We start from the raw sequence: 26292 nt of genomic DNA, 5'->3' as shown, positions 1-26292 counted from the left end.
CCAGCCTGGGCAACATGGCAAGACCCTGTCTCTACAAAGAAATTTTTTTTTTTTTTTTAATTCGCCAGGTCACCTGCCTGTGGTCCCAGCTACTTGGGAGGCTGAGGCGGGAGGATTGCCTGAGTCCAGGAAGTCAAAGCTGCAGAGAACCATGTTCACTGCACTCCAGCCTAAGTGACAAAGGGCGACCCTGTCTCAAAAAAAAAGAAAAAGTGACAATGGTAAGTAAAGTGTTACCATATTCCTGATAGTTAGCTCCAGCTTCCTTGGAAATAAATTCTATTACTTGTTTACTCTTTGCACCATACAGGACAAAGGTACCTCTTGGATTAATGCCATCAACCCACCTTTTGTGCAACCTCATATCCTGCTTTTTCTGCTAAGAAACTCCCTGCAACCACCCATGAGCATCTCAGGTTCCCCTGCACCTTTGCCATCCTCACTTTCTCATCTGCTCACTTCTTCTTCTTCATCCAGCCAGGCCTACCCACTCTTCATGACCCAATTCAAGCCTCAGCTTCCCTGTGAAACCTTCCTCAAACACACTGATTTCTCCTTTTCCCGGTTTCTCATAGTACCTACCATCTTGGAATTCTAGAGACCATATCATAGTTATCATTGTCATGTGTGTGCTTTATTCCCTCAACTATATTATAGGCCCATTAGAACAAGTTTCTTATCTTAAATGGTTTTGAGTTTCCCCTCAGTCAATGCCTTGCATAAAACATATACTCAAGAGGCGTTCCATTGATTGATACAAAGTCTGTCAGTCTCTAAGAACATGAATGCCTTGTTTCATCATTAATATTTTATTTTTATTAAGCCATGGTTAGACAGACATGTGAAATGAAGAGATTCACCACTTAGTATCTCAAAATATTCTTAAGAATTTCTAATCATAGGAGGAGCTGTTATTGCCTTAAGAGATTATTTGAAAATATCATTTGGTAATAAATTTCTGTGCCAGCTTCCTTTTAATCCTCTGTTGACTTGAAAGTACACCAAACATTTCAGTGATCATCTCTACAAGATAATTCTGACTTAGAAACAACCTAATTTGTCATGGGGACTATCTTACTTTTAGTAACCTAGTAAGAGTTTTTTCCTACCTTCATGTCCAGCTATCTATAATTCACAGTACATCCACTGAAAAGTTTTGAGTATTTTACTTCCTGAGGTAATAGCTGCCTTCACTGGTCCCCCATTCAATTAATTACATTCAGTTATAAGATTTCACTCCTTCCTCATACGTGAAGGAAACATAAACAAAAATGAGGCTTACTGAGGAATCATAAAAAGGGACATTGTTGTAAAAAGGAATCCAAAATGTTCATGGGACACTCTCTTAACCAAATCTGCTCTTCTCTCTAAGATATATTCTCTTGCAAGCAAAAGCACCGAGGAGACAACGGGGGAAAGTGCCAGAAGGAAAGGAAGCAAGAGAGGCGTACTTTGCTGATCAAACTGACCCCGGTTCTGGCCCCCCCTAGAGCAGTAAGCAATGACAACGACTACCCATACGCTGCCGATTCCCGCTCAGGCGCTCCCTGGACTTTTCTTTCCTCTTCCCACAGCAGGGCCCGAATGATGGTGTCGGGGCTCTGCGCCAAGGTGCGCAGCGCTGCGGGGTCCCGCACAGAGATGACCTCAGACCTCCTGGCCCGCGTCCTGGCGGCCTTTCCCCCAGGCTCGGCGGCCCCCACCCAGGCGAGGTCATCCCCATACCGGGCCTCTAGCCCGAAGGACAACTGGGCCGTGCCCCGACCCCTCCTTCCCGGGCACTAGCGCGCGGGCTCCGCGCCCCGCCCAGCCCGGGAACCGCGGCCGGCGGGGGAGGGGCGGGGCGGCGCGGTGACCGTTATTCGCGGTCAGCCATCGCGCCCCGAAGCGCACTGGGCAGGCCCTTACCACAGCGGAGAGGGAGGCAGGGGGAAGGTGGCGCCCGGCCCGACGCGGGGCAGGAAGGCGGAGGCGGCGGCGGAGGCGGCGGCGACAGCCGCGGGGGACCCCGGCGGGCGCCCACGACGCGGTGGGCTGCATGGGCGCCGCCATAGTGGGGACGCAGCGGCGGGCGGAGCGCGCGGCCGCGACCCGGTCGGGAGCCTGCGACCAATGGGCGCGCGGAAGCCGGGCGGAGCGAGGGCCTGGCCAATGCGGAGCTGCGCTGCCCCGAGCAGGCCAATAGACGCAGGAGCCGCGGATTTGCCAGCCCGCGCACCCCGCCTACCACGGGACCAGAGCTGCGGCAAGTGCGGGGTTAGAGCTTCGCGCTGGTGGAGCGCCACAGCCTGCAGGTTCAGCGCGGGTGTCTCTCCCGGGCACGTCGAGCCGTCTAGAGGAACCCTCTTCCCCCGGCTTCACGGCCCAGAGGACGCACGGCTCTCTCCCCTCGAGAGCCTGTTTCGTCGCCCGCGCGGGGAACGCAAAGTGCTGGGGTAGTCACCGCCACTTCACACCGAGGAACAGCTCATCTCGCCCTCCAGGTCGTGAGCGCACCCAGTCCGCTCACTGAGGCCGAAAGCTTCAGACCTCCGTGGGCCCTGGTGGGTAAGGGGGCACGGAGATGAGCGTTAAGAGACTCGTAGATCATTTTTAGTCCGGGCATGGCACAGGGCCTCCAAGCCTCACTTACACTTTGCAGCCCTCCCACCCCACTTTTTCATTCCTGCGGCTGAGCCCTGGTGTTATCCGCCTGGGGCGGGATTTAAAACTGTATTCCTCAACAAAGCTGGGGTGGTCTTTAAACTGCAACCTTGGATCCAAAGGCCCTACCTTACTGAGGGAAGGCAGTTTGCCCTACAAAAAGGCTTACTGGGAGGAGCTGCCTAAGGCAGGAAGGGACTGGCAGACCAGGAGGTGCCGCTTTTGACTGGGGCCAGTTCTCGAGGTCGACCCGACTGCATAGGCAGCCAGTAGGGGGGAGAATAGACCGGTCTGTGTGATTTGGATCACCTGAGTTGCGGTTTCCTAAGAGTTATTACGTTGACCAAAATAAAAAGTGGTTTCTGGAAAACTGGTCAGCTGTTGAGTAAAAACTGCTGGGATTAAACCCAGCGCCCACCGCTGGAGGAAGTGGGGTCATCGAGAAAGGTAGGGACCCTGTGTAAAAAGGCTGGTGAAGTGTTCCTCTCTTCCAAAGATGGATGGATTAGTGAATTGGGCGCTCTCACCAATCCATTAAGGCCTGGTTCTGCCCAGCCTCCCTTGCTACATCCCCTGGGAATCCTCAAGTGGAGCGTGGGGCGGGGGGGCGGGGGGGAAGGCCAACTTCCCTCTCTGGGCCCCAGGAGGGAGCTGACATAAAAAAAGATCACCTCCTGCACCTTTCTTCACAATGAGATACATTAGCAACCACCTCTCACCCGCAGGGCCACAAGGAAGCATCCAGAGTAGCTCTCCCGCACCTGGACAGGGCCATGCCTCAGGAAGTGCCTGGATGTTCAAGGGCCAGCCAGTGCAGCTCCGGGGCGCCCAAGTCCTGCACCTTTTCATTGCCCCCCTCCCTGTTCTATGGTTCCCCATCCTTGTCCAGTTTGACCTCAGGGACCCACCAGCCAAAGGAGATTGCATCTTCCCCCAGGGAAGCTTCTCACCAACTAGACAGCTCGGAGAGCAATCTGAGGATCCCACTGGAGGTTGGGTCCCTTGCTTTTCAAGCACCTAAAACGCACCCCGTTCTTCACACTGGTTCCACAATGTGTATATAACACAGATACTGGCATGAACTTAGGCCAGCTCAACGAAGATGTATCAAATGGGGCAGCAGTGAGAGATACTCTGTTGAGAGGACTCATTGGTCTGGTGCTTCCTGTTACCTCATCCTGCCTGTCTCTAAGGCAGAGCAAGCACAACAAAGAGGTGCTCAGAGCCAGAAGTGTCCCTGTTCCCATGACCCACCATACTTGGCCTAATACAGAGCTTGACAAGCAAAGGACCCACTCTCTGGAATTTCCTAGGGACTGCCTGATTTGTCTTCAAATACACAGCCCTGCTCCAGAGCCTATGACACCCCCAGCCTGACGTGGACCACTTGGGCTCCTTGGGGCAGACAGCCAATCCTCTGCTCAACACATTTTATTGCTAAGGACAAGGTGATGCACCAGTTTTCAAAATAATTTGGTTTATAGTGTTCATACGTAACAAAAAAGGGGAAGTATTATAAATCTGATTCTTGTATACACAGGGTATTGGTGTGAAGCCCTCCAACCCTGGGCCCAGGCAAACAAATTCTCGAGGAGCAAAAACCTGTTTAACCCCTTCAGTATTGCCCTCTAGTCCCACCCCCACCCCAAAATCAGCTCCCTCCCACCCACAGTGGGCCTCCAATGGCCCCAGTTTTTTCATCCTAACCCTACAGTAAGCCCCTGCATGATTGCAATTTTCTGTTGACAGAATCACCCACCAGGCTCTGCCTGCTTCCATCATTAAAATCCCCGCTTCAGGGTAATCCCCACCCACACCCTCTAATACTTTGCCACAGGGGCTCTGCACCTAGAGTGTTGTGGGCACACACCCATGTTATCCCCATGTTCTCCTTCAGGGGAAGACAAAGAGGTGGCATCAGCTCCTTAGCATCTCAATACTGCAGCTCTGCCAGCACTGTCTTGAGGCTGTTCCAGGCCTGGACAGATGCCACACCCATCTCCAGCCAACCCCCAGGAGCCCTTACTCAGCTCAGCTGAGGGCAGAATTTCACATTTTGTTTGCCCTGCATAGGCAAGGAAGAAAGTAAAGGCCAGGGGCTGGCAGAAGCTGGTCCAGACCAAACATACATACACACACACACGCGCGCGCACACATACACACACATACACACATATAAATACAAAAGTAGGGGTTGGGGCAAGTACCAGCACCTCAGCCTAGTAGGTGCAGGTGATAGTTATGAAGCTAAGTCCTAGGCCAGGAACAGGGCAGCCAGTCCAGCCAGCACAGTTGACCCCTCTATGGACTGGGGCCAGTGCAGCCACAGCATTCCAGTGCTCAGCCCCGTAGCTGGCAGATCAGCGACTGCTGCCACGTGCCCAGAAACGGCTCGTCCTTTCGCTACAGCGGAATGCAATGAGGGTGGGTGGGAGGATGATGGGTCGGTTATTTCATTCCTTTTCTTTTTACAACTTCACTTTCAGAGACTTCAGAGTTCCATGTCTGCTGTGCTGTGGAACCCAGAGTGCTCTTGCCTGGATGGCTGGGAATTCCTTGGACCCTGGAAGCACCTACTCCATGATGGCCCGGTATAGTGCAGGCTCAATATAATCTTCCCGGTATCTTGAGTTGATAACTCGTTGCCGTTTCTTTTCTTGCTTAACCTCTTTCTCTGTGAAAATCTCATTGAAGCGCATGTCTGAGGCTACTGACTATAGAAGAATAAGCAAGCCAAATGTCAGCTACCCTAAGAAAAATACAAAGGGATGCATCCTTGCCTTGTTCCCTCCCTCCAAGACAGGAACTGGGGACACACAGAAAATACTCACCAGTCTAGATTTGACTCTCTTGGGAAGCTCTTCATCCAGTGTGTATACATCATCTCTCTTAACCACAAGCTGTGAGCCATCCTCAAACTCCACCTACCAAGGAAACAAAGGCCTTTTGGCTAGGATATCCCTGACTCTTTCCCTGGTTCCCATGCACAGTGGCAGTCTCCTACAGTCAAAGGAAGGAGTTAGCACACTAAAATAAGGACTACCTTACTTCACATTTGGCAGACTGGACACAGGACAGACCCCTAGCTCTGAAAGGGTTACCAGCCTATTAGCTCTCCTAAGAGCAAAGACTTGCCTCTGGCCCAACAGGAAGCACAGAATTAATCAAGCACCCCCCACTCCCTAGAAAGGTAGAACCTATGGATACCTGGTACATTTGGATAGGGTGGGAGGCCACAAACTTGGCTCCATAGACTTGGCCATCTGTCCATCTCACTTGGACCACTTCCCCTTCAGCAGGAGGACCCAACTGGAGACAGTCCTGGCTCTGAGGAAACAGGAAGGAAGGAGGGTGAAAGGAAGGTCCACCTGCACACAAAGGTAACTGTCCTCTACTCAGGGAAGAGTGAACCAGGACAAAGTAACTGTTTTAGAGAGCAAGGCAGCTCTCTGGGCTGAAAAATGTTACAGACCTTGCTAAGTCAAAGTCTGCCCCTATCTCTGCCCTCTCCTGCTTCTAGGTGACCAAAAAAAAAAAAAATCAAGCTATAATAAACTTAGTAAACACAGGAGTTAAGTGCCAGAATCAAGAGTCCTTCTTAAATTCCCTCAACTGTTCCCCTGAGGGTTCTCCAGGGCTCTGCCATGAAAAAATACCAGAACCATACTCAACTATAAGAAATGTTTTTTTCTTGGCCAGGCATGGTGGCTCATGCCTGTAATCCCAGCACTTTGGGAGGCTGAGGCAGGCAGATAACGAATTCAGGAGATATAGACCATCCTGGCTAACATGGTGAAACCCTGTCTATACTAAAAACACAAAAAATTAGTCAGGCATGGTGGCGGGCACCTGTAGTCCCAGCTACTCGGGAGGCTGAGGCAGGAGAATGGCATGAACCCAGGAGGTGGAGCTTGCAGTGAGCCGAGATTGCGCCACTGCACTCCAGCCTGGGCGACAGAGCGAGACTCCGAGATGGAGTCTCCTGGGTTCTAGCAATCCTCCTGCCTCAGCCTCCCAAGTAGCTGGGACAACAGGCACATGCCACCATGCCCGGCTAATTTTTGTATTTTTAGTAGAGACGGGGCTTCACCATGTTGGCCAGCCTGGTCTCGAACTCCTGACCTCAGGTGATCTGCCTGCCTCAGCTTGCCAAAGTGGTGGGATTACAGGCATGAGCCACTGTGCCCAACCAAGAAATATGTTCTTAACAAGAAAGATGAGAAAGGATCACCTACCATGGGACCTGACAAAGTACTTCAGAACTTTTATTCCTTCCAGAAGCAGGTAAGTACCCCAAGTCCTCATCGTATTCCCAGCATAGGGCTTGGTATATGGGGGGGAGGTTAACACACAAGCATATTGGCTGAATGAAAGGTCTGATGGGTATACCTGAGAGAAGGTCCTTAGGGACATGGCTTAAAAAATAAAAATCAGAGAGGGGCAGGGCAGTGAGTCTAAAAGGATGTGGATGCTCACAACTGCTCTTACAATCACGCTACCATTCATTTGTTGAGTGGAAACAGTTCCCTACTTATTTATTGAATAGGTAATCAGTAAATACATTTTGTATCAATCTAACACTTAGGCATAAACTACAGCCTCCTACACCCAATATCTGAGGTGTTCTAAGATTTAACTACTCAAATGTTTGATATTTGGTAAATTGCTTAAGTTCTCTGCAATTCAGTTCCACCTCCTATAACAGCACTTCTGAAAATGTGGTCTGTGAACCTCTGAGGGGTTCCTGAGACACTGTCAGGGAGCAAGTGAGACATGACTATTTTTATAATATTAAACTATTAGCCTTTGTCACTGTGTTGTCATTTACCTAGGATAGGTACAAATGCTGGCACCTGAGTGCACATCAAGGCACTGACCCCAAGCTCTACTAGTTGTTATTGCATTTTTCACCACTGTACACTCATAATTTAGGAGAAAAGAGCAAAAACTCAATTGCATGTAACAATATCCCTTGATAAAGCAGTAAAAATTATTAATTTTGTTAAATCTGAATCATTGAATACATGTGTTAAGTCCTCATAAAACACTTTTGGTTGTCTCAAAGAAATATATCTGTGTTGTTTGAGTTGTGAATTACACTAGCTGCTTTGTTCATGGAATACCAGTTTTATTTGAAAAAAATTACTGGGCCGGGCACGGTGGCTCATGCCTGTAATCCCTCACTTTGGGAGGCAGAGGTAGGAGGATCGCATCAGCCCAGGAGTTCAAGACCAGCCTGGACAAAACAGGGGAGATCCCATCTCTACAAAACATAAAAAATTAGCCAGGTATGGTGGCACGCGCCTATAGTCCCAGCTACTCAGAAGGCTGAGGATTGCTTGAGCCCAGGAGGATGAGGCTGCAGTGAGCCATGATTATGCCACTGCACTCCAGCAGTGATGCTGTGCAACAGAGCGGTACCCTGTCTTTAAAACACTCTATGAAATAAAATTTTAAAAAAGAAAAAAAGTGACTGACAAACTGTGGCTTTTCAGACTTAGGTATGTGGCAGACATCTTCTTGAAAACGAATTAAGTGAATGCCTGTCATATCAAGGAAAACAAGAGTCGGTATCTGTTGCCAATAATAAAATTCAGGCTTTCAAGCAAATATTAGCATTTCAGAGAAGCGGCATTCACAACTGTGAGCTTGAAGCTTCCCAAAATTCCAAGTTTTTATATTATTATTAGTGATACTAACAAATGTAATTTTTAAAATATTTATGGCTGGGCGCGGTGGCTCACGCCTGTAATCCCAGCACTTTGGGAGGCCGAGGCAGGCAGATCACGAGGTCAAGAGATTGAGTCCAGCCTAGACAACATAGTGAAACCCCATCTCTACTAAAAATACAAAAAACTAGCCGGGCGAGGTGGTGGGCGCCTGTAGTCCCAGCTACTCAGGAGGCTGAGGCAGGAGAATGGCGTAAACCCGGGAGGTGGAGCTTGCAGTGAGCTGAGATCCGGCCACTGCACCCCAGCCTGGGCGACAGAGCAAGACTCCGTCTCAAAAAAAAGAAAAAAAAAAAGGATGCATGGGTGAAAGATCCATTCAGAAGAGACCAATGGGTTTTAGTGTTAACAGTATGAAACGTTCACTGACCTTTCAGATTCCACACTGCAACTAACTTAAGAACCTACCAGAAGCAGTGGCTCACACCTGTAATCCCAGCACTTTGGGAGGTTGAGGCAAGAGAATCGCTTGAGCCCAGGAGTTTGAGACTACCCTGGGCAAGATGGCAAGACCCCATTTCTACAAATAGCCAGGCATGCCTGTAGTCCCAGCTACTCGGGAAGTGCTTGGTCAACAAAGCAAGACATCATCTCTTAAAAAAACAAACAAAAAAAAAAGTTGTTACTTCCATTGAGTTTTGGTGGATGTCAGAGAATAATAATCACAATTACCCAAAAGACTGTTAAAATACCTCCCTTGACTGGGTGTGGTGGCTCACAGATGTAATCCCAGCACTTTGGGAGTCTGAGGTAGGCAGATTGCTTGAGCCCAGGAGTTTTGAGACCAGCCTGGGCAACAAGGCAAAACCCTATCTCTACAAAAAATTAAAAAATCAGCTGGGCACCAGTGACAGGTGCCTACAGTCCCAGCTACTTGGGAGGCTGAGGCAGCAGAATCACTTGAGCCGGGTATGCGGAGGCTGCAGTGAGTTGAGATTGCTGCATTGCACTCCAATGTGGGTGATGGGAGTGAAACCCTATCTTAAAAAACAAAAACAAAAAAAAGTCTCCTTTTTCCAATTACATATCTGTGCAAAGCTGAATTTTCTTCCTATACTTTAACCTAAACAGTATATCACAATAGATTGAATCAAGAAGTGACATTAAGGTCAGGCACAGTGGCTCACGCCTGTAATCCCAGAACTTTGGGAGGCCAAGGCAGGAGGATCACGAGGTCAGGAGATCGAGACCATCCTGGCTAACATGGTGAAACCCCGTCTCTACTAAAAATACAAAAAATTAGCTGGGCACGGTGGCGGGCGCCTGTAGTTCCAGCTACTCAGGAGGCTGAGGCAGGAGAATGGCGTGAACCCAGGAGGTAGAGCTTGCAGTGAGCCAAGATCGCTGTACTCTAGCCTAGGCGACAGAGACTCCGTCTCAAAAAAAAAAAAAAAAAAGTGACATTAAAGAGATTTGCAAAATTGCAGGAAAATGGCAATCTTTTGTTTTTGTTTTAGAAAAGTTATTTTTAATCTAAAAAAATTGATTATTTTAAATCAATCTGCTTTAACTTCTAATAAGGATAAATACTTTTAGATGTAACCCAGAGAAACACAGGCTCTTTGGGGTCTCTAACTTGTAGAAAATGGAGTACTGAAACCACCGTAAGTTAGAGATAATACCACATACTTCTCAGAGTGGGTATGAGAAAATAAAGAGATACTTGAAATAACCACTTAGCATAGCCCCTGGCATACTGTACCAGCTTAATAAATTACAGCAAGGGCCAGGTGTGGTGGCTCAAACTCTTGTAATCCCAGTGGTTTGGGGGCCCAAGATGTGAGGATTGCTTCAAGCTGGGAGTTCGAGACCAGCCTGAGCAACAAAGCAAGACCCTTGTCACTACAAAAAATTTAAAAATTAGCCAGACATGGTTGCATGTGCCTGTAGTCCCAGCTACCTGGGAAGCTGAAGCAGGAGTATCACTTCAGTTCAGGAGTTTGAGATTGCAGTGAGCTATGATATAGCCACTGCATTCCAGCCTAAGTGACAGAGTGAGACCTGATCTCTCAAAAAAAAAATAAGGCCGGGCACAGAGGCTCATGCCTGTAATCCCAACACTTTGAGAGGCCAAGGTGGGCAGATCACTTGAGCCCAGGAGTTCGAGACCAGCCTGGGGAACACAGTAAAAGCCCATCTCTACAAAAAATTAAAAAATTAGCAGGCTATGGTGGTGCGTGCCTGTAGTCCCAGCTACCAGGGAGGCTGAGGTGGGAGGATCACCTGAATCCAGCAAGTTGAGGCTGCAGTGAGCTGAGATTGTGCTACTGCACTCCAGCCTGGGTGTCAGAGTGAAACCCTGTCTCAAAAATAAAATGTAAATAGGCCGGGCGCGGTGGCTCACACCTGTAATCCCAGCACTTTGGGAGGCCGAGACGGGCAGATCACGAGGAGGAGATCGAGACCATCCTGGCTAACACGGTGAAACCCCGTCTCTACTAAAAATACAAAAAAATTAGCCGGGCGCGGTGGCAGGCGCCTGTAGTCCCAGCTACTCGGGAGGCTGAGGCAGGAGAATGGCGCAAACCCGGGAGGCGGAGCTTGCAGTGAGCCGAGATTGCGCCACTGCACTCCAGCCTGGGCGACAGAGCGAGACTCCGTCTCAAAAAATAATAAAAAAAAAAAATAAAATGTAAATAAATGACAGCTATACTACTGCTATGAGTACTACTAATGTCGCCTTTTCTACTGCTATGAGTACTACTAATGTCGCCTTTTCTATAAGTCTACCTTATAACTATGAATGTGCTTTTAGCAACTGAGTGGCTAATGTGGTATAAACATGGGACAATACCTGATTTGTTAAAGGAAAAAATTGTTTCATTCCTCTCTACTTTGGTGGTTAGTCTACCAACTGAAAAGGCAAGGTGGGGGTAGGGGAAACCTGAACTAAATCCTCAATACCAAGCCAGACCTAGAACTGGGTCCATGTGGGGCCACCGTATCTCAGGTGGTAATAACATAAGCAGGCCAGTGGTGTCTCCAGGCAGTTTCTACTCAGCCCTAAAGCCCACTGTGAAGAAACAAAAGCAGATTCTATACCTCTACTAAGAGGGCCTGGTAGAAAAGAGAGTTGGATAATTCTCCTAAAATCACACAGCTACTAGGCAATGAAGCTGGTATTGGCACATTTGATTCCAAAGCCTGGGCTCTCCTATTGCACTAGAATGCCCTCAAGGATAATTTAGACAGCAACAGTTGCAGGTTTCAAGGAATTGCAGAAAAAGTATACTGATTCCCAGGTACTTCTAGGGAATATAGGGTAGCCTAGCAGCATGCAGTTTTCTTTGCAAGGAAAGACTGGTACAGATGCTTCTTTCTGTTTGAGGACCAGGTGATGGGACCATGGACCTGGCTAGAAGCAGCAGGCACACACACACAGTCTGCCAGCCAGACCTTAGAAACATCCCCCATTCCAAACCGCCTGAGAAGCTCCATGCAGTTATTACCACTATGTCCTCAGGATAAAGATTGTCGCTGAAGGAGCCATCATCAAAGTTGACTTCATAGAAGGTCTCAGTGGTGAGCCTGACCACTTCACACTGGTAGAAGCGCCCGTTCTTATGCTTGCTAATGACTTTCTGGCCTGCAGTGATGCTTTGCAAGGCCCCCTTGGCACGCTGGAAAAAAACAGAGGCTTCGGTTACTCACACGTGGAGTTGGCAGGCCTGGCATATGGAGACCAAGATCAATTAGTTCCTCCTTATCAGGGAAAGATAAACATGGGAAAGTACAAGTAAAAAGGAGAGAAGAGATGGGAGCTAAAACAAGCCTTTCCAGATACCCACCATCCCAGCCAGGACACTGGAAGAGACCAGTACCACATTTTCCTCCATAAATTTAGCTCCTCCCATAAATTTAGCTAGTCCACAACTGGCCCTTATACCACATTGTCTTACCCAGAACCCTCTGAACAACAAGGACTTCTCTGATCTTGCCAAGAACTGACATCAAAGTATGGAAGGAAAGACTCAATAGGTGCCCTGAGGGGCAAAGCTGCACCACATCTTAGCATCGGCATTACCCTCAGGGCTAGGGCACAAAGACTTAGGTTTCCCAGATGTCTCCAGTTACACATGACGAACTGCCCCCCATTCCAAGGGCCCTGCCATTGCCATCTCTGGTGCCCTCACCATGCCCTTCTCATCCTGAACTTGCCCTTGATGCAAACAACATCACAAAGCATGTGACAGCCTCATTTCCAAGCGCACCTGCTAGCCTGCCCAGGCACTCTGCCCCAGCCATGCTGGCCCCCCTTGCTGTTCCCTGAATGAGTATGCCACATGTGCTGCCACTCAGGGCTTTGGCACTGCTGGTTCTTCTACCTGAGATGCCATTCCCCAGTTACTTGCACACTGACTCCCATCCCAGTGTCAACTTATTGATGTCATTCCTTACTACTTAATCTTCCATTCCCCTTATCTGACTTAATTTTTATCCCTGCACTTCTCACCATCTGCTATACTGTGTATTTACTTGCTTCTATGTATCCTTCAACTATACTGTATGCACCAGAAAGGCAAGGACTTTTTTGTCTTGTTCAGTGGTATAGTCCTGGCACCTAAAACTGTGCCTGGCATATAGTAAATGCTCAATAACTATTTGAAGAATAAATCAGTGAAAGAAATACTAACTCATCAGTCCCCCCAATTTCCTCATAGCACCAGCAGTCTACAGCTGCCAGCTTAAGCATGTGGAGTACTAATGATTATCACAAAATAACTATTCTATGTATGAAAAAACTCCTATTTCCCTATCATATCTGTGACTCGTACTACCTCAAGTTTTTACCTGCGTCAAGGGCAAGTTCACAATGAGAAGGGCATGGTGAGGGCACCAGGGATGGCTATGGCAGGGCCCTTGAGACACTCCGGAGTCTCATTCTCACTAGAATATGTTCCCATCTTCCTAAGGTCCTAACCGTACCCCTGACCACCTGTCATGTTCAACATCTTTATGAAAAAGAATGCAGTGAGCCAACCAGGACTTTTCTGCAATCCCAAATGGCAGAGTGAAAAGTTTATCCTTCTGGGCTGGCCGTCTATCACATTCTTCCTTTGATTATGTATTTACCACATTGTTGTCAAACCTGTATGATCGTCTCTTCTATTAGATTGTAACTCACTCATGGCAGAGCCTTCCCCGACTACGGTCTGGCATCTGACCTGACTACCCCACAGGGACACTCCAGTTTGTGGTACTTAGTGACCACCACGCCAGCCCTGCCTTCTCTGTTGAATGTGAACCTCCTTCCTCCCACTGGCTTGCGTCACTTTCTTAGCTGCTTTCACTGGTTCATGCTCTGCTACCTGCTCCTCCCACTGGGAATCTCCGGAGCCCAGTTTCTAATGGGAACTAGATTTAACTATGCTGTTAAATGCTAATAGCCAAATCTTTACCCTCACAGTTACTCTCCAGAATGCTCCAGCGACCTTAGCATTTACTTTCCTCTTTCTCATCCCTCCCTCTCTCCCTTGCAGAGCAACACTGCTTCAACTCAGTTCCTGATTGCAGTTACTAACATCATATTAGCATCCTTCCCATCTCTCAAGGGATTAACCTGAGTCATCTTCAGTATTCACTCCCCCTTTCCTCCTCCTCTCCCCTTCTCAACCCACGAGGGTCATCAAATCCTATCAATTCTACCTGTTGGGGGATCTCAAAGTTAAATGTACCCCAAAGCCCTGCCTATGTGTTCCCATTTAAGACCTCACTCTCTCCTAGGCTAACTGGTTTTCTGGCCTCAAATTCTTACTCTGAATCCTCTCTTCAAACACACACCTAAGTGATTATCAAAAACTATAGTTCAGAATCAAAATATTCAGCAAGTTCTCCTCATCCAGTGAAGAGAGGTCAGAGTCCTGAGAGTGGCAGTGCAGGGCCTTCATCCTCTGCCGTTGTCCGCCTCTCAGGCATCACACTCCCACACGCCGTCACACTCCCATAACCAGTCTTCCATGGTCTTTCTTCCACGACCTGCTCGTTCTGTTTCTGAAGCTCTGCACACAACAGTCTCTGCACACAATTCCTTCTTATTGTTTAAGACCCACTTCAAATGCCACCTTCTACCCAATCCTCTTCATAGCTCCTCTAGCTAACATTACATGTCACTTTTTCTCTAATCTCTACCATTCAGAGAACTGCAGAAATCTCTACTGTCTGGCTAACAGTTAACACGGTTAACTCTTGGGAGCTCTCCCCATTTGTTCTCAACATTTTCAGAGGTTCTGCATGTCCCAGACACTAGGTTAAGTAATAAGGATGCCCACAGTAATAAGATATGGACCCTCAAGGAGTTTATCCTGATGGAGAGGCAGACAAGTAAAGAGATAATCAAAAGGAATCAAATACAAGCAGTTTGGTGTCACTGGATTATGGAGTACAAGGCAGGGAGTGGAGATGGACAGGGGCCATCTCTCAATCTCTTAACTCATTAGCACTCTTCATAATGCAGAATGCTTGAGGAAATTGTTCCTGACACAATAAATGGAAAACATGCAGAGAAAATGATCATGAAAAATGTCAAGAGGGTTCTAGAATGGCACCCTCTCTCACCTCCAAATTAGGAATCTTGTGCCGAAAGCAGGTAATGAAGACCACAAAAGGCCAGTCGTCAGGCTGCATCATCACACCGGCAGCCTGGGCGCAGCTCACGTGGAAGGCAGTTGGGCAGCGGCCATGAGAACACTGCACACAGCAGCCAGCAGTTCTTTTCCTCCGCTTCTTACAAAAGATACATTTCTGTAGCACAGGGGAAGAAAACCAGTGATTGCAGGAACTGACACTACAGCTTCCTCTATTGTTCCCCTCCCAAATGCAAAGTAAAGCAAGAGTCCTTCCCAAAATACAAGGACACACCAGCCTGCTCTAATCCAGGTCTGGTTACAACTTTACCCACCAAGAAATTTTTTTTTTTTTTGAGAGTCTTGCTCTGTTGCCCAGGCTGGAGTGCAGTGGCACAATCTCAGCTCGCTGCAACCTCCGCCTCCCGGGTTCAAGTGATTCTCCTGCCTCAGATTCCCGAGGAGCTGGGATTATAGGTGCACACCACCACTCTTGGCTAATTTTATATTTTTAGTAGAGTTGGGGTTTCACCATGTTGCCCAGGCTGGTCTTGAACTCCTGACCTCAAGTGATCCACTCACCTCGGCCCCACAAAGGGCTGGGATTACAGGCGTGAGCCACCACACCTGGCCTCCACTAAGGAATCTAACCACAGAGTGAGAATCACAAACTCTAACCAAAACCAAGGGACAGAGGGGGTCCCTGTTCTCTTCTACCCAGGTACTTGTAAGTCGGGAAATTCTGTAGTCTACAAAACCTTACCAGTTTGAAGCGGGGCAGGGGGATTTTGCTCACATCCACCGGACTTCTTTCTGCAATGTTGACAAACCTTGCTTCCAGAATTGCCACAGCACATGAAACGTGGACCCACCTGCCAAAAGGCAAAGGCTACCTCAGTCACCTCTGGGCCCAAGGCTCTACGGCCTTCTCTTCTCACGTGGGCCTGCTGACAGTGCTTCCTCCCTCACCTGGGTGACCACTGACTCCCACCAGCACGTGCCTGGGACCCAGGATGGTGAGAACCAGAACCGTCTCTCCTCTGAGTATGTGGAAGCAGTGTCACCCCCACTGCTGCCACTGCCCACTGCCCTAGGTTAGCACAGGATCATGCTTCTTACACCACTCACTCACTGTCTGTTAAAAAATGAGCAGAGCCGCAGGCTAATGGTGTGTGGCAGGTTTCAGGGAGTGAGAATAAATTGGAGAGCTCTATGCAGACCTCTTTACCACAGGACCCAAGTGCTTCCTGAAAACATCCCCGGCTGTGCCCCAATCTGCCAGTAATCACAGCTCTCTCTCTTGGCCTCTGCCCAAACCTCTCCCCCAGGCTGAAATGACCTCTCCCTTCTGCTCCCTTTTTCCATAGCTGACTCACTCTTTAATCCTTAAGGTTTGACCCAAGCTCCACTTACTCTGAGAGGTCTATTCAACGGACATCCTTGAACTAAAGTAAGTTTTGGACATTTTGAGAAACTAGCATGCACCAAGAGGAAAAGAACTAAAATGGTGACAACTCTTAAAACCATGCTACGTGAAAACCTACAACAGACAACACTGGGGCTCCATGAAGCTGTCTGCAGTACTAGTGGGGCTGTCTTTTTAGAGTAGGAACGGATTTGTTCTGGGTGGCCCTGGAGGGAAGAACAGGCATTCAGAGGTAAAGGTGAGAGGTTCAAGCAGAGCCATTTCCACTCCAAGTAAGAATGTTCCCAGCACTATCCTGTGATTGTGAGGAACACAATGACCTCAAATAATGGCAGCAAGTGCCTCTGAAGGAGCAGAAGCAGCAAGCAGAGTAGCCATCTCTCAGGGACAGCATGACAGGGACTCTTGAGGGCAGGCGGCTGGACTGAACATGTGCTGCAAGTTGCCACGGGATTCTACTTAAAAGCAGGATACTCAGCACTGACCTGCATGCACCATGCCCTAAACAGCCAGCTCTTCCAGGTCAGAAACCTCATTCATCTTACGTTTCCACCTCAGAGCAACCAAGCACATGTCTAAGCACAAAGATTTACTCCATAAAAATGAGCTGTCCAACAGCTGAGAAGCCCAGAAACTTCAGTAGATTTGGTTCCATAGTGGGTGGGCCTGTCTGAGCTCTCCTCAGTGTCGCCCTTGAGCACACTCGCCTCATTCCAAATACCAGGTCTGAGCCAGGGAGTTTGCCACGTGGAGAAGTGCTTGCTAGCCTGTGGCCGCCTCTGCGCACCAGTGCCAGCTGTGACAAGGTGAATGTCCTCACTCCAGCCCACACAGTCCCTGCGCATCACCTTCACAGCCTTCATATTCTCATGAGTCCATTCTTAGCGCCTCCAAAGGAGGATGTCACTGACATCTCTGCTGCAGAGGAGCAGCTGGAGTTGGAAAGTCTGGGACTGCTTGGCTCCCTTAGCATTCCATTTTTAAAATGAGTCTTGGAGGTGCTATTCCAGCTCCACACGATGTGCTTCCCAAATCCTCATCAGTCATTCAGAAGAACAGCTAGTGCCCTCACAAAGACACTGTGTGCTTCAGAACTTGAGCCTGTGCATTCCAAGGCACTGCTCAGGAAACTTACCTGTCATCATTTGCTCTCTGCAGGGCCCCTCCTCGTAATGAGCATAAACAGCAGTCCTGCCAAGAAAGGAGAGGGAGGAAAAAGTGGTTAACACCAAGTCATTAACATTCAATCTGCTCTCCCCTGGACCTGCTTTAGGCAACTCCTCCACATAAGAAAGCAGCATAATAGCATGTGGGGCTTCACCCAGGCAGCCCCTGCACCAGGACGCCCTGTCGGAAGGAGAGGCCACTCAGGGCTAAAGTGTGCCAAGTATTCGCATGACTTCATATAATCCTCCTCACTGTTTACTGCTAATAACAACTCTTAGCAAAGTCATGAAAGATACTTTGCTCAAACTAGAGGCACGACAGGGATCTGACTGCTTCTTTTGTGGGCTAGGTACAGCCAGGTTCCAGGGGTACAGTGAAGAGAAAACTGCACAATGAATCATCTGAGCCCCTTTCTGAGGCTCCAACTCAAAATGGCTAAATTCTTTTAAGGGAGTTATTGTTCTTCCTACAGGAAGACCACTAGTTGGTCTTCACATAATGGAGCTAACACAGCGTCCAGACTCCGTTAAGTGGGCAGCAACCGCTCTCACTGTCATAGGATTTACTCTCACAATACTTGCTCTCTGACATCACCGCGTACCAGACCCTATGCAGACTGCTGGGAATACTGAGTCTGACATGAAATCGTACAGCCCTGAATATGCACCAAGACTTACGGTGAAGACAGTAACCATGTGGGATCACTCACCTCCTCTAGGGCATTGGCTGAACAGCGAGAACACATCCAGTCTTCAGAAGCCTTTGCAGGGGGGACCCCATAGCAACCTAACAGGGACACCAAGATGAGCAAATTAAACCCAATGGTCAGAGTCAAAAGGGAGATTTGCAATTCCTTTCCATATACCACCTCCCAAAGCTACAACCAAATCTCACAGAAACCCCTTAGTTTTCTTTAGTCTGAGTCCCCAGGGCTCAGGCATATAGTATGGCTCAAAGTCTCAAAAAGTCAGAAACTGTAGATTCACTGGTACAAACACCTAGTAAGTGGCAGGGACTAATCCCTTTCTGCTATCTGCAACCAAGAGGATGGCACAGAGATGCCTAGTGCCAGTATGGACCCCTGGAGACACAGAAAAAATCCACTAGCAACAGACTCTCCCAATAAAACATCAACAATCTTTTAGGGGCTGGGAGGCCAGGAGGTAGCAAGAACGTCCAGCGGGCAGGCCCATACTCTTGGGACAGGACACACAGAAAGGTGAGCAGCACTCACTGGCATGGACCCGGACGCTGCACTTCTTGCAGGAAACCAGTATGCTGGTGCCATCCTCCTCAAGGTAGGGAGTAGAAAGGTTGATGTCCGTGCTGCAGCCAGTCGAAGTGAAACACATTTCCGGAATCAATGGCTTGGTCCTCTGCTTCTGGGGGGCTAAATCTGAAGCATTTCCGCAGTTCTGAGTAAAGCCTCCAAACTCAACCTAAGGGGAAAGAACAAGTGTACACCTCAGTGAGCACATGCCTGTGCTCTTAGCCTTCCACCTGCTCTATCAGCAGAAAGCTGGCTCTCTTACCGATCTGACTATGGCTACAGCTCCCGGGTGCACAGCCATTATCCCGGAGCTGCTAATTGAAGTTACCTCTAATGACTCAAATTCAATTTCTCACAGCAGCATCATACAAAGACCCCTAGGGGACAGCTGAGAAAAGGGAGCAAGGTAAGAGGCAACTGGGATTTCAATCTTCCCAAAGCAAGTGGTAATAAAATGCAGAGAGGCCAGGCGAGGTGGCTCACGCCTGTAATCCCAGCACTTCGAGAGGCCAAGGCAGGTGGATCACCAGAGGTCAGGAGTTTGAGACCAGCCTGGCCAACATGGTGAAACCCCATCTCTACTAAAAATACAAAAATTAGCTGGGCGTGGTGGCACATGCCTGTAGTCCCAGCTATTTGGGAGGCTGAGGCAGGAGAATCGCTTGAACTAAGGAGGCAGAGGTTGCAGTGAGCCGAGATCACACCACTGCACTCCAGCCTGGGTAACAGACTGAGACTCCATCTTTTAAAAAAAAAAAAAAAAAAAAAAAAAAAAAAAAGCACTGAAATGTTAGCAGCTAGGCTGCTACTGTGGGCTCCCTTATGTGCTACACCGTGCAGTGACCCCACCCGGGGAGTGTACCCAGAGCAGATGCTCCTAATAGGCCAGCACTAATTGCCTCTTGTGGTGCCTGTTAGCAGGTCACCTGAGCTACAGCACTGTTACATGGCTGGAGCCCCACCTGTGTGATTCCTGGCTCAGGGTCCCTCCAGGAAGAACTTATATCCACATACTTCCCTTGGCAAACTATACTGATTGCAAATATCTGCTGGATGGCACTTGCATCCCCATTCCAAGGATGAGGCCCAGAAAGATGTCAACCCCAGAGCCTATGCCATTTGTGAAACTCCTACTTAGTAGATCTGCTTATAGTAAGAACCCAGCCATTCACTCCCCTCATAGGCAAAGGCTTTGGTTTTGCTTTTTGTCAATGGAAAGATTTAGCGAGTTCCTAATCCAAAGTGTGTTGGTCTGAGGTTCTATTTTCAGCAAGCATGAATCAGGGGCCCTGCCAGCCTCAGCAGTAACCATGCTACTTTAACCACCAGATCAAGTTAAGGACCACTTATCTACCTGCCATGCTGTGCAGGTCCCAGCTGAGACTGAGCTTGTCCCCTGGCACCTGCTGCTGTGAATGCCTTCCTGGCATCCTAGAGCTGGACCCAAAGAGATCTATCAGTGAATCCATAGATGCCCCAGAGTATGAAGCACACAGCTGAGCTCAGCAGTCTTGCCTCCCAGTCCCTCCTCACATATCAGGCCCTTGCTTCTACCCCTCCCAAGTTCCTTCTGCTACTGGCAACACCCTCTGTGGCAATGGGAAAAGAAAAACAACATTAGAGGATCTGGCTTTTTAGCTGAAGTTCAGACTGTGGTAAAGAAATTAGTTCTCCACCCTGGCCAGGACTACAAACCACTTGGCAGGAATAACCACGGACCAGAATAAGAAAAATGCAGATTGCTCTGCGAACAATGATGTCTGTGGTGAATGCATGTGCAAAGGGGAGCCTAAGCCCACCCTCAGCTCATCTCCAAAGCATTCTCAATTGAAACCCACGTTGCTGGGTTATCTGCCTGGAGAAGACTGACCAATACACGGATGGGGCAGAGAATGCCAGAGATGGAGGTGGCCTTTCCCAAGACAACCAGTGACAAGCTATATACTCACAATTAAATCTAGCTTCCCTCTGATTGCTGGTCCTGGGTAAACAGAGTGCATGAAGCCGGCTTACCTGATGGTAAGTCTGGAAGATCATACAGACAGCGCAGTGAGGGGCCTGCTGAGCCATGGTCTCATTGAATTCCTTCTCAGCCTCAAAGTTTGGAGGTCGGTTCTGCCACAGTTGGCTCAGAGGCTTGGCCCAGGCCTCTGTCTCCTCAGCCTCTTCCTCAGGGGTCAGCTGTTCAGATGTCTCTAGTGGAGGAAACAGAAATATGAGTCAGCACCAACCCTGTGGCTCTGCCTGGAGAGCAGATGAGTTCAACTAGGACTCCTGGTCCTAGGTTTGGACCAAGGGTGACTCCTGGATTCCTAAGGATGATAAAGGCAAAGGATGGAAGAACTGTCAGTAGACTCCTTCAGTATCTTGATGATGTGTAGAGAGTCTTGCCAGTACCCCATTCCCTGGTCAAACTCACTCATGGCCTCCAATCTTCCTCCTGTCCCATGAGCTTAGCTTACTCTGCTCTCCCTTAACAGCTGCCACATTCAGCCCCTCTGCCCAAGGACAGCAGAATGAAGCACCATCTTGCCAGAAACCATCTTATTTGCTGCCTCCAAAATGTCAGCCTGTTAAGTCCTTTACCTTTTAGAGTTTTCCCTTTAGTGCAGCTAAACAAGGAAGGAAAATAACAGGGAATTGGCAAAGCTTAAAAGTTGTAATATCATGGTCCTTGGCCAGGACTTTCCAGCTTCCTCTGGAAAGGTCAGGGGTATGTACCTATTCTGGACAAGGCTCCCCACCCCCTCCTAGCTCTGCCTCAGAAGAAAGCAGAGCTACATGTCCAAGATGATTCCTCTTCCCAGCCACAAGATGTGATGTCCTGACGCTGGCAAACAATATCCTGCAGGCTGAATCCAGCCCACTCGGGAAGTTAAGAATTGTTTTTACATCTTTGTGATGGGGTCTCGCTATGCTGCCCAGGCTGGAGTACAGTGGCTATTTACATGTGCGATCATAGCCCACCACAGCCTCAAACTCCTGGACTCAAGTGATCCTCCCATCGCAGCTGCCCAAGTAGCTTGGATTACAGGCACATGCCATTGCACCCAGCTTTGTTTTTACATTTTCAGCATTGGGGCTTAAAAAAAAAAAAAGACAGTGACAACCACAGAGCCTAATGAGGGCTGTAAAGCCTAAAATACTGACTTCCTGGCCCTTTATATATCCCTGGTCATGACAGATGGTGTCTCCTAGGTATGCTAGACAGCAGAACATACAACTCATCAGACTTCATCAAGGCCTGGGAAGGAAAAATCCCCTTTGGGTGCATCTTCCTACAAGAAAGGGACATACTGCTGAGTGGAAATCAAAAACAGTTTGCTCACAAAACTCATATAAGTGATGAAGGTGCACATTTCCCAGTTCTTCCTAAATCAGTAAAACACGGGCATAGTCCACGAGCTCCCAGCAGAAACAAGGAAACAGAAACAGGGAAGTAAAGGAAACGCCAAAATTCTGAAGGTTATGAGTAAATGAGGGCAGTCTTTGGTAGATGTCCAAAATGTTTCTCCAGATGCTCTACCATGCGAGGGAGGTATGAGAAGCTACAGTTGCTATGCCCTTCTTTGGCAAGTGTGACCAAGCAAGGCCCAAGTATGCGGCCCCTGAAAGGAGACTGGCTCTGTGCCAGCCCCATCACACGGGGCATCCTAGGGGATCCCTGCATCTCGCTGTGAGTGGCATCATCAGTCCTCAGCTATGACCCTCCTTCTTCCCAAAAAGAAGTGCTTTCTCAAAGGCCCCTGAAATCTGTTCAAAGCAGCCAAGGAGAGCTCTGGTCTGTACTTCCATTAGGTGCCTGTTTCTTCATTTCTGGCAACTCCAGCTCAGTGCGATAGTTTTCTACACTGCCCTCACAGTCATGTTTAATCTGAAGGCATCTGGCAGCTGCCATTGTGCGCCACCTCAGTGTACCCTAAGGACACCAACGCAGACAATGAAAATCAACCCCTATATGCCCCATCGTTCAGTTGCAATCAGGAGCCATGGTGCCCAGAACCCAAGCACAGATTTTTCTCGTTATCCTGGCCAAACAGGAGTGACCAAGATAGAATGGAAGAAACAGAAACAGACAGGCAGGCTCACACTCACAACTAAAAAATTAACACACTGACATCTGTTCCATTTACAAAGCCAAAAGTGGCCCCAGATCATTCCATTTGTGAATACTGAATGATGAGGGAAAATGTTCACTACGTTATTGCAGGAAGCAAAATTACACAGTTTACATACATAAAATTTCATTGAGCTGTACAGTTAAAATGTGTGCATGTCACTGAATTGTTATGCTTGAATTGAAATTTTTTTAACGTGGGGGGAGGGGCATACAACACTAAAGAAACATAACTTCCAAATACAGTATGTGACCTTAGCTTGATTTATATTAGAGTTCAAAAGAAATAACTATAAAACACATTCTTGGGACAAGGACAGAAAGAGGGTCGTGGACTGAAGATTAAAGGATATTATGGGGCTGGGCATGGTGGTTCATGCCTGTAATCCCAGCACTTTGGGAGGCTGAAGTGGGCGGATCACTTGAGGTCAGGAGTGGCCAACATGGCAAAACCCCGTCTCTACTAAAGATACAAAAATTAGCCGGGAGTCGTAGCACACGCCTGTGATCCTAGTTATTTGGGAGGCTGAGGCAGGAGAATCACTTGAACCCAGGAGGCAGAGGTTGCAGTGAGCCAAGATCACTCCACTGCACTCCAGCCTGGGCAACAGAGTGAGTGAGACTCTGTCTCAAAAAAAAAAAACACGAAACAAAAAAAGTAGGGGGAAGTTGTGTATTATCTCAACTGCATTATTTTAAAAAGATATACATGGACATACTCTAATATCTGACTAGAAAAGTCAAGAAGATAATATGCTAATATATTTATAATGGTCATCTTTGAAGGGTAATTTTGTATTCCTCTTGGTAACCTTCCCAGTTTCCTAAAGTCTGTATTGCTTTAAACCAGTTGGGAGATAGGCTGGTGCTACCAAGAGAACCTGAAGTTTCTGTCTGGGCTGGAATAAGAACACAGAGAACTTCCTAGGACCTGACTCAGGGTCCTGCCACACTTCTGAATAGAGGACAGAAGGGATGTTCCCCACCCTGTTTATCATGATCTTTTTTTTTTTTTTTGGTTGTTGTTGTTGTTATTGAGACGGAGTCTGGCTCTGTCACCCAGGCTGGAGTGCAGTGGTGTCATCTCGGCTCACTGCAAGCTCCGTCTCCCAGGTTCAAGCCATTCTCCTGCCTCAGCCTCCTGAGTAGCTGAGACTACAGGCGCCCGCCACCACACCCAGCTAATTTTTTGTATTTTTAGTAGAGATGGGGTTTCACCATGTTAGCCAAGATGGTGTTGATCTTCTGACCTTGTGATCCACCCGCCTCAGCCTCCCAAAGTGCTGGGATTACAGGCATGAGCCACCACGCCCAGCCATATCATGATCTTTCTACTTAAAAAAAAAAAACAGCAGAGATGGGGCAATGATCAGGAAGGAGAGGACCAGGTAGGACAGGGCCTGACGTTAGTCAAGAGTAACAAGTACAATTGACTCTGCTCTCCTTGAGGGTGCCAGGGCCCAGTCATCAACTGAGCCAGAGCTGAGGCTCAGCAGTACTGATCTTCCTGGATCTCTGGGCTCCAGGCAGCACAGGAGACCACTCTCCACTGATGTCAATGCACCCTGAGCTTCAGTGCCACATTTCCTGGTTTTCCTTACACGTCTGCTTACCCTGCTTCTCTGCCTCCTTCACAGGCTCCCTTCCCTCCTCTGTCCACCTACCCCCAGCCTCTGCTCACCCACCTTGGTCCCCTCCCCAAGAGTGGCCTCATTATTCCAACAATTGTATCAAATGTCACCTCAGTGCCAAGTCCTAAGTCTACGTCCTCCATAGACACTGAACTCAGGTTTCCCCAGTGAAAGCTACAAACCAGGGAGGCACTCAACTCATCCTCCTCAACTACCATCCTCATAGCTCCACAGCCAGTCACCAAATCCAGTTGATTTTATCTTCCAAATATATTCCCTACCACCACCATCCTACTTCAGACCTTCATATTGCAGACAGACCATTATGGAAGCCCATGTGGTCCTCTCAAAGCCATCCTCAAGATGCCAGCACTAGGAGTGATCTTTTCTAAAGGAATCTAAATGACCATGTCATTCCTCTGCTCGAACATCACTGTGTCACTGGCTCCTGAATGCCAGTAAGACAAACTCCTCACTCTGGCCTCCATGATAGTGCTCTCCAGGATCTGGTCCCCCTCGTCCTACCCCACCTATCACTCCCTGGCCTTGCCCTCCAGCTCTAGCCACACTGAGCTGACTAGAGTTCCTCTGACTACAGCCTCCTGCTCCTCTTCTCCAAGGCATGCTGTCCTTCTGCCCCAGAGTAACACCTTTTTTTTTTCAGACGGTGTCTCGCTCTGTTGCCCAGGCTGGAGTGCAGTGGCGCGATCTCGGCTCACTGCAACCTCCGCCTCCTGGGTTCAAGCAATTCTCCTGCTTCAGCCTCCTGAGTAGCTGGGACTACAGGCATGCGCCATGACACCCGGCTACTTTTTTGTAGTTTTAGTAGAGATGGGGTTTCATGTGTTAGCCAGGAGAGTCTTGATCTCCTGACCTCGTGATCCGCCCGCCTTGGCCTTCCAAAGTGTTGGGATTACAGGCGTGAGCCACTGCGCCCAGCCGCCTCTTCTTTCTTGAGATCTGTTCACCTGTCCAGTTTCCCCACTACGCTGTGAGTGTCTTGAAGGCACAGACATATCTTAGTTATCTTTGCAGCCACATATCCAGCACAGGGCTTTGCATCACTGACAGGAGTTTCTATCTTAAAAAATCAGCCGTGTACCTCCCAGGAAAAGAAAGGAAAAAACCTGCCTGCAATTATCCCCTGTTAAGGTACACTGCAAGATACTCAAACTTATAATGAAATCTGGTTAGTGAATTAGATATAAGGAAATCCAGTCCTCTCTATGGAAATCTGGAAGAGCAGCTAAGCCACAGGCCCACCCTTATCTGTCAGCTTGGCCTTCTGATGTCCTGTCCTGTTAAGTCTAATGTGGTGAGCTGCTTTCTTCCTGGTGAAGGAAAAACAACACTTACCATCATCACTGACACACTCCTGCAGCACAAGTGGGTGATGGCGGGGGAGCTTGCTTAAAGGCTGACGGCGTCCCTTGGACTTCTTATTCTCCTCCAGGGAAAACATGTATTCATCCGCAACCTAGGCAAACCAGAAGAAATTAAATTGGTCTTGTCTCCACTTGAGAGACAGCACAAGTCACCCTTACAATGAAAACCAAAGGAAAGAGAGGGGCACAGAGAAACAAAAAGACATATAAAACCAAACACAGAAAATACCTGTCTTAGAAAAAGCCAAGTGACAACACCACGTACCAAACTAGTCTGAACCAGGATTATGTAAATTTGGGGGAAAACCCAAGTGTGGTTCTTGGCCTTCTCAGGAGCAGCCTGAAACAAATGTACCAAAAA

General features: G+C 48.4%; 2 protein-coding genes across 9 annotated transcripts in view; both read right to left on the bottom strand.

The window, feature by feature from the left end:
• Positions 1 to 3194, bottom strand: part of ST3GAL3 (ST3 beta-galactoside alpha-2,3-sialyltransferase 3) — a 233153-nt gene extending 229959 nt beyond the window's left edge. For 2 of the 5 annotated variants that reach the window (XM_050799909.1, XM_050799901.1), the window contains exon 1: positions 1516 to 1748. The gene's annotated coding sequence lies outside the window, so the exon portion shown is untranslated. Of the gene's footprint in view, positions 1 to 1515; positions 1749 to 1908 lie in introns of those variants that run through there. The other 3 variants (XM_050799866.1, XM_050799894.1, XM_050799885.1) reach the window with 3 other exon arrangements.
• Positions 3195 to 4103: 909 nt separating this feature from the next.
• Positions 4104 to 26292, bottom strand: part of KDM4A (lysine demethylase 4A) — a 57378-nt gene continuing 35189 nt past the window's right edge. For 3 of the 4 annotated variants that reach the window (XM_050797745.1, XM_050797736.1, XM_050797754.1), the window contains 11 exons: positions 25903 to 26023; positions 20812 to 20993; positions 18763 to 18967; positions 18238 to 18314; positions 17497 to 17552; positions 15699 to 15807; positions 14928 to 15113; positions 11822 to 11992; positions 5851 to 5970; positions 5475 to 5567; positions 4104 to 5357 (listed from right to left, as the gene is read on the bottom strand). In XM_050797745.1, coding sequence (XP_050653702.1) covers positions 5217 to 5357; positions 5475 to 5567; positions 5851 to 5970; positions 11822 to 11992; positions 14928 to 15113; positions 15699 to 15807; positions 17497 to 17552; positions 18238 to 18314; positions 18763 to 18967; positions 20812 to 20993; positions 25903 to 26023 — 1461 coding nt within the window. In that variant the 3' untranslated portion in view covers positions 4104 to 5216. Of the gene's footprint in view, positions 5358 to 5474; positions 5568 to 5850; positions 5971 to 8670; positions 8966 to 11821; positions 11993 to 14927; positions 15114 to 15698; positions 15808 to 17496; positions 17553 to 18237; positions 18315 to 18762; positions 18968 to 20811; positions 20994 to 25902; positions 26024 to 26292 lie in introns of those variants that run through there. The other variant, XM_050797760.1, reaches the window with a different exon arrangement.

The sequence above is a fragment of the Macaca thibetana genome, chromosome 1 (assembly GCF_024542745.1).
Source record: "Macaca thibetana thibetana isolate TM-01 chromosome 1, ASM2454274v1, whole genome shotgun sequence".
NCBI classification, from domain to species: Eukaryota; Metazoa; Chordata; class Mammalia; order Primates; family Cercopithecidae; genus Macaca; species Macaca thibetana.
Note: the sequence above shows the minus strand (reverse complement) of the source record. Positions and strands in the feature narration are given on the sequence as shown.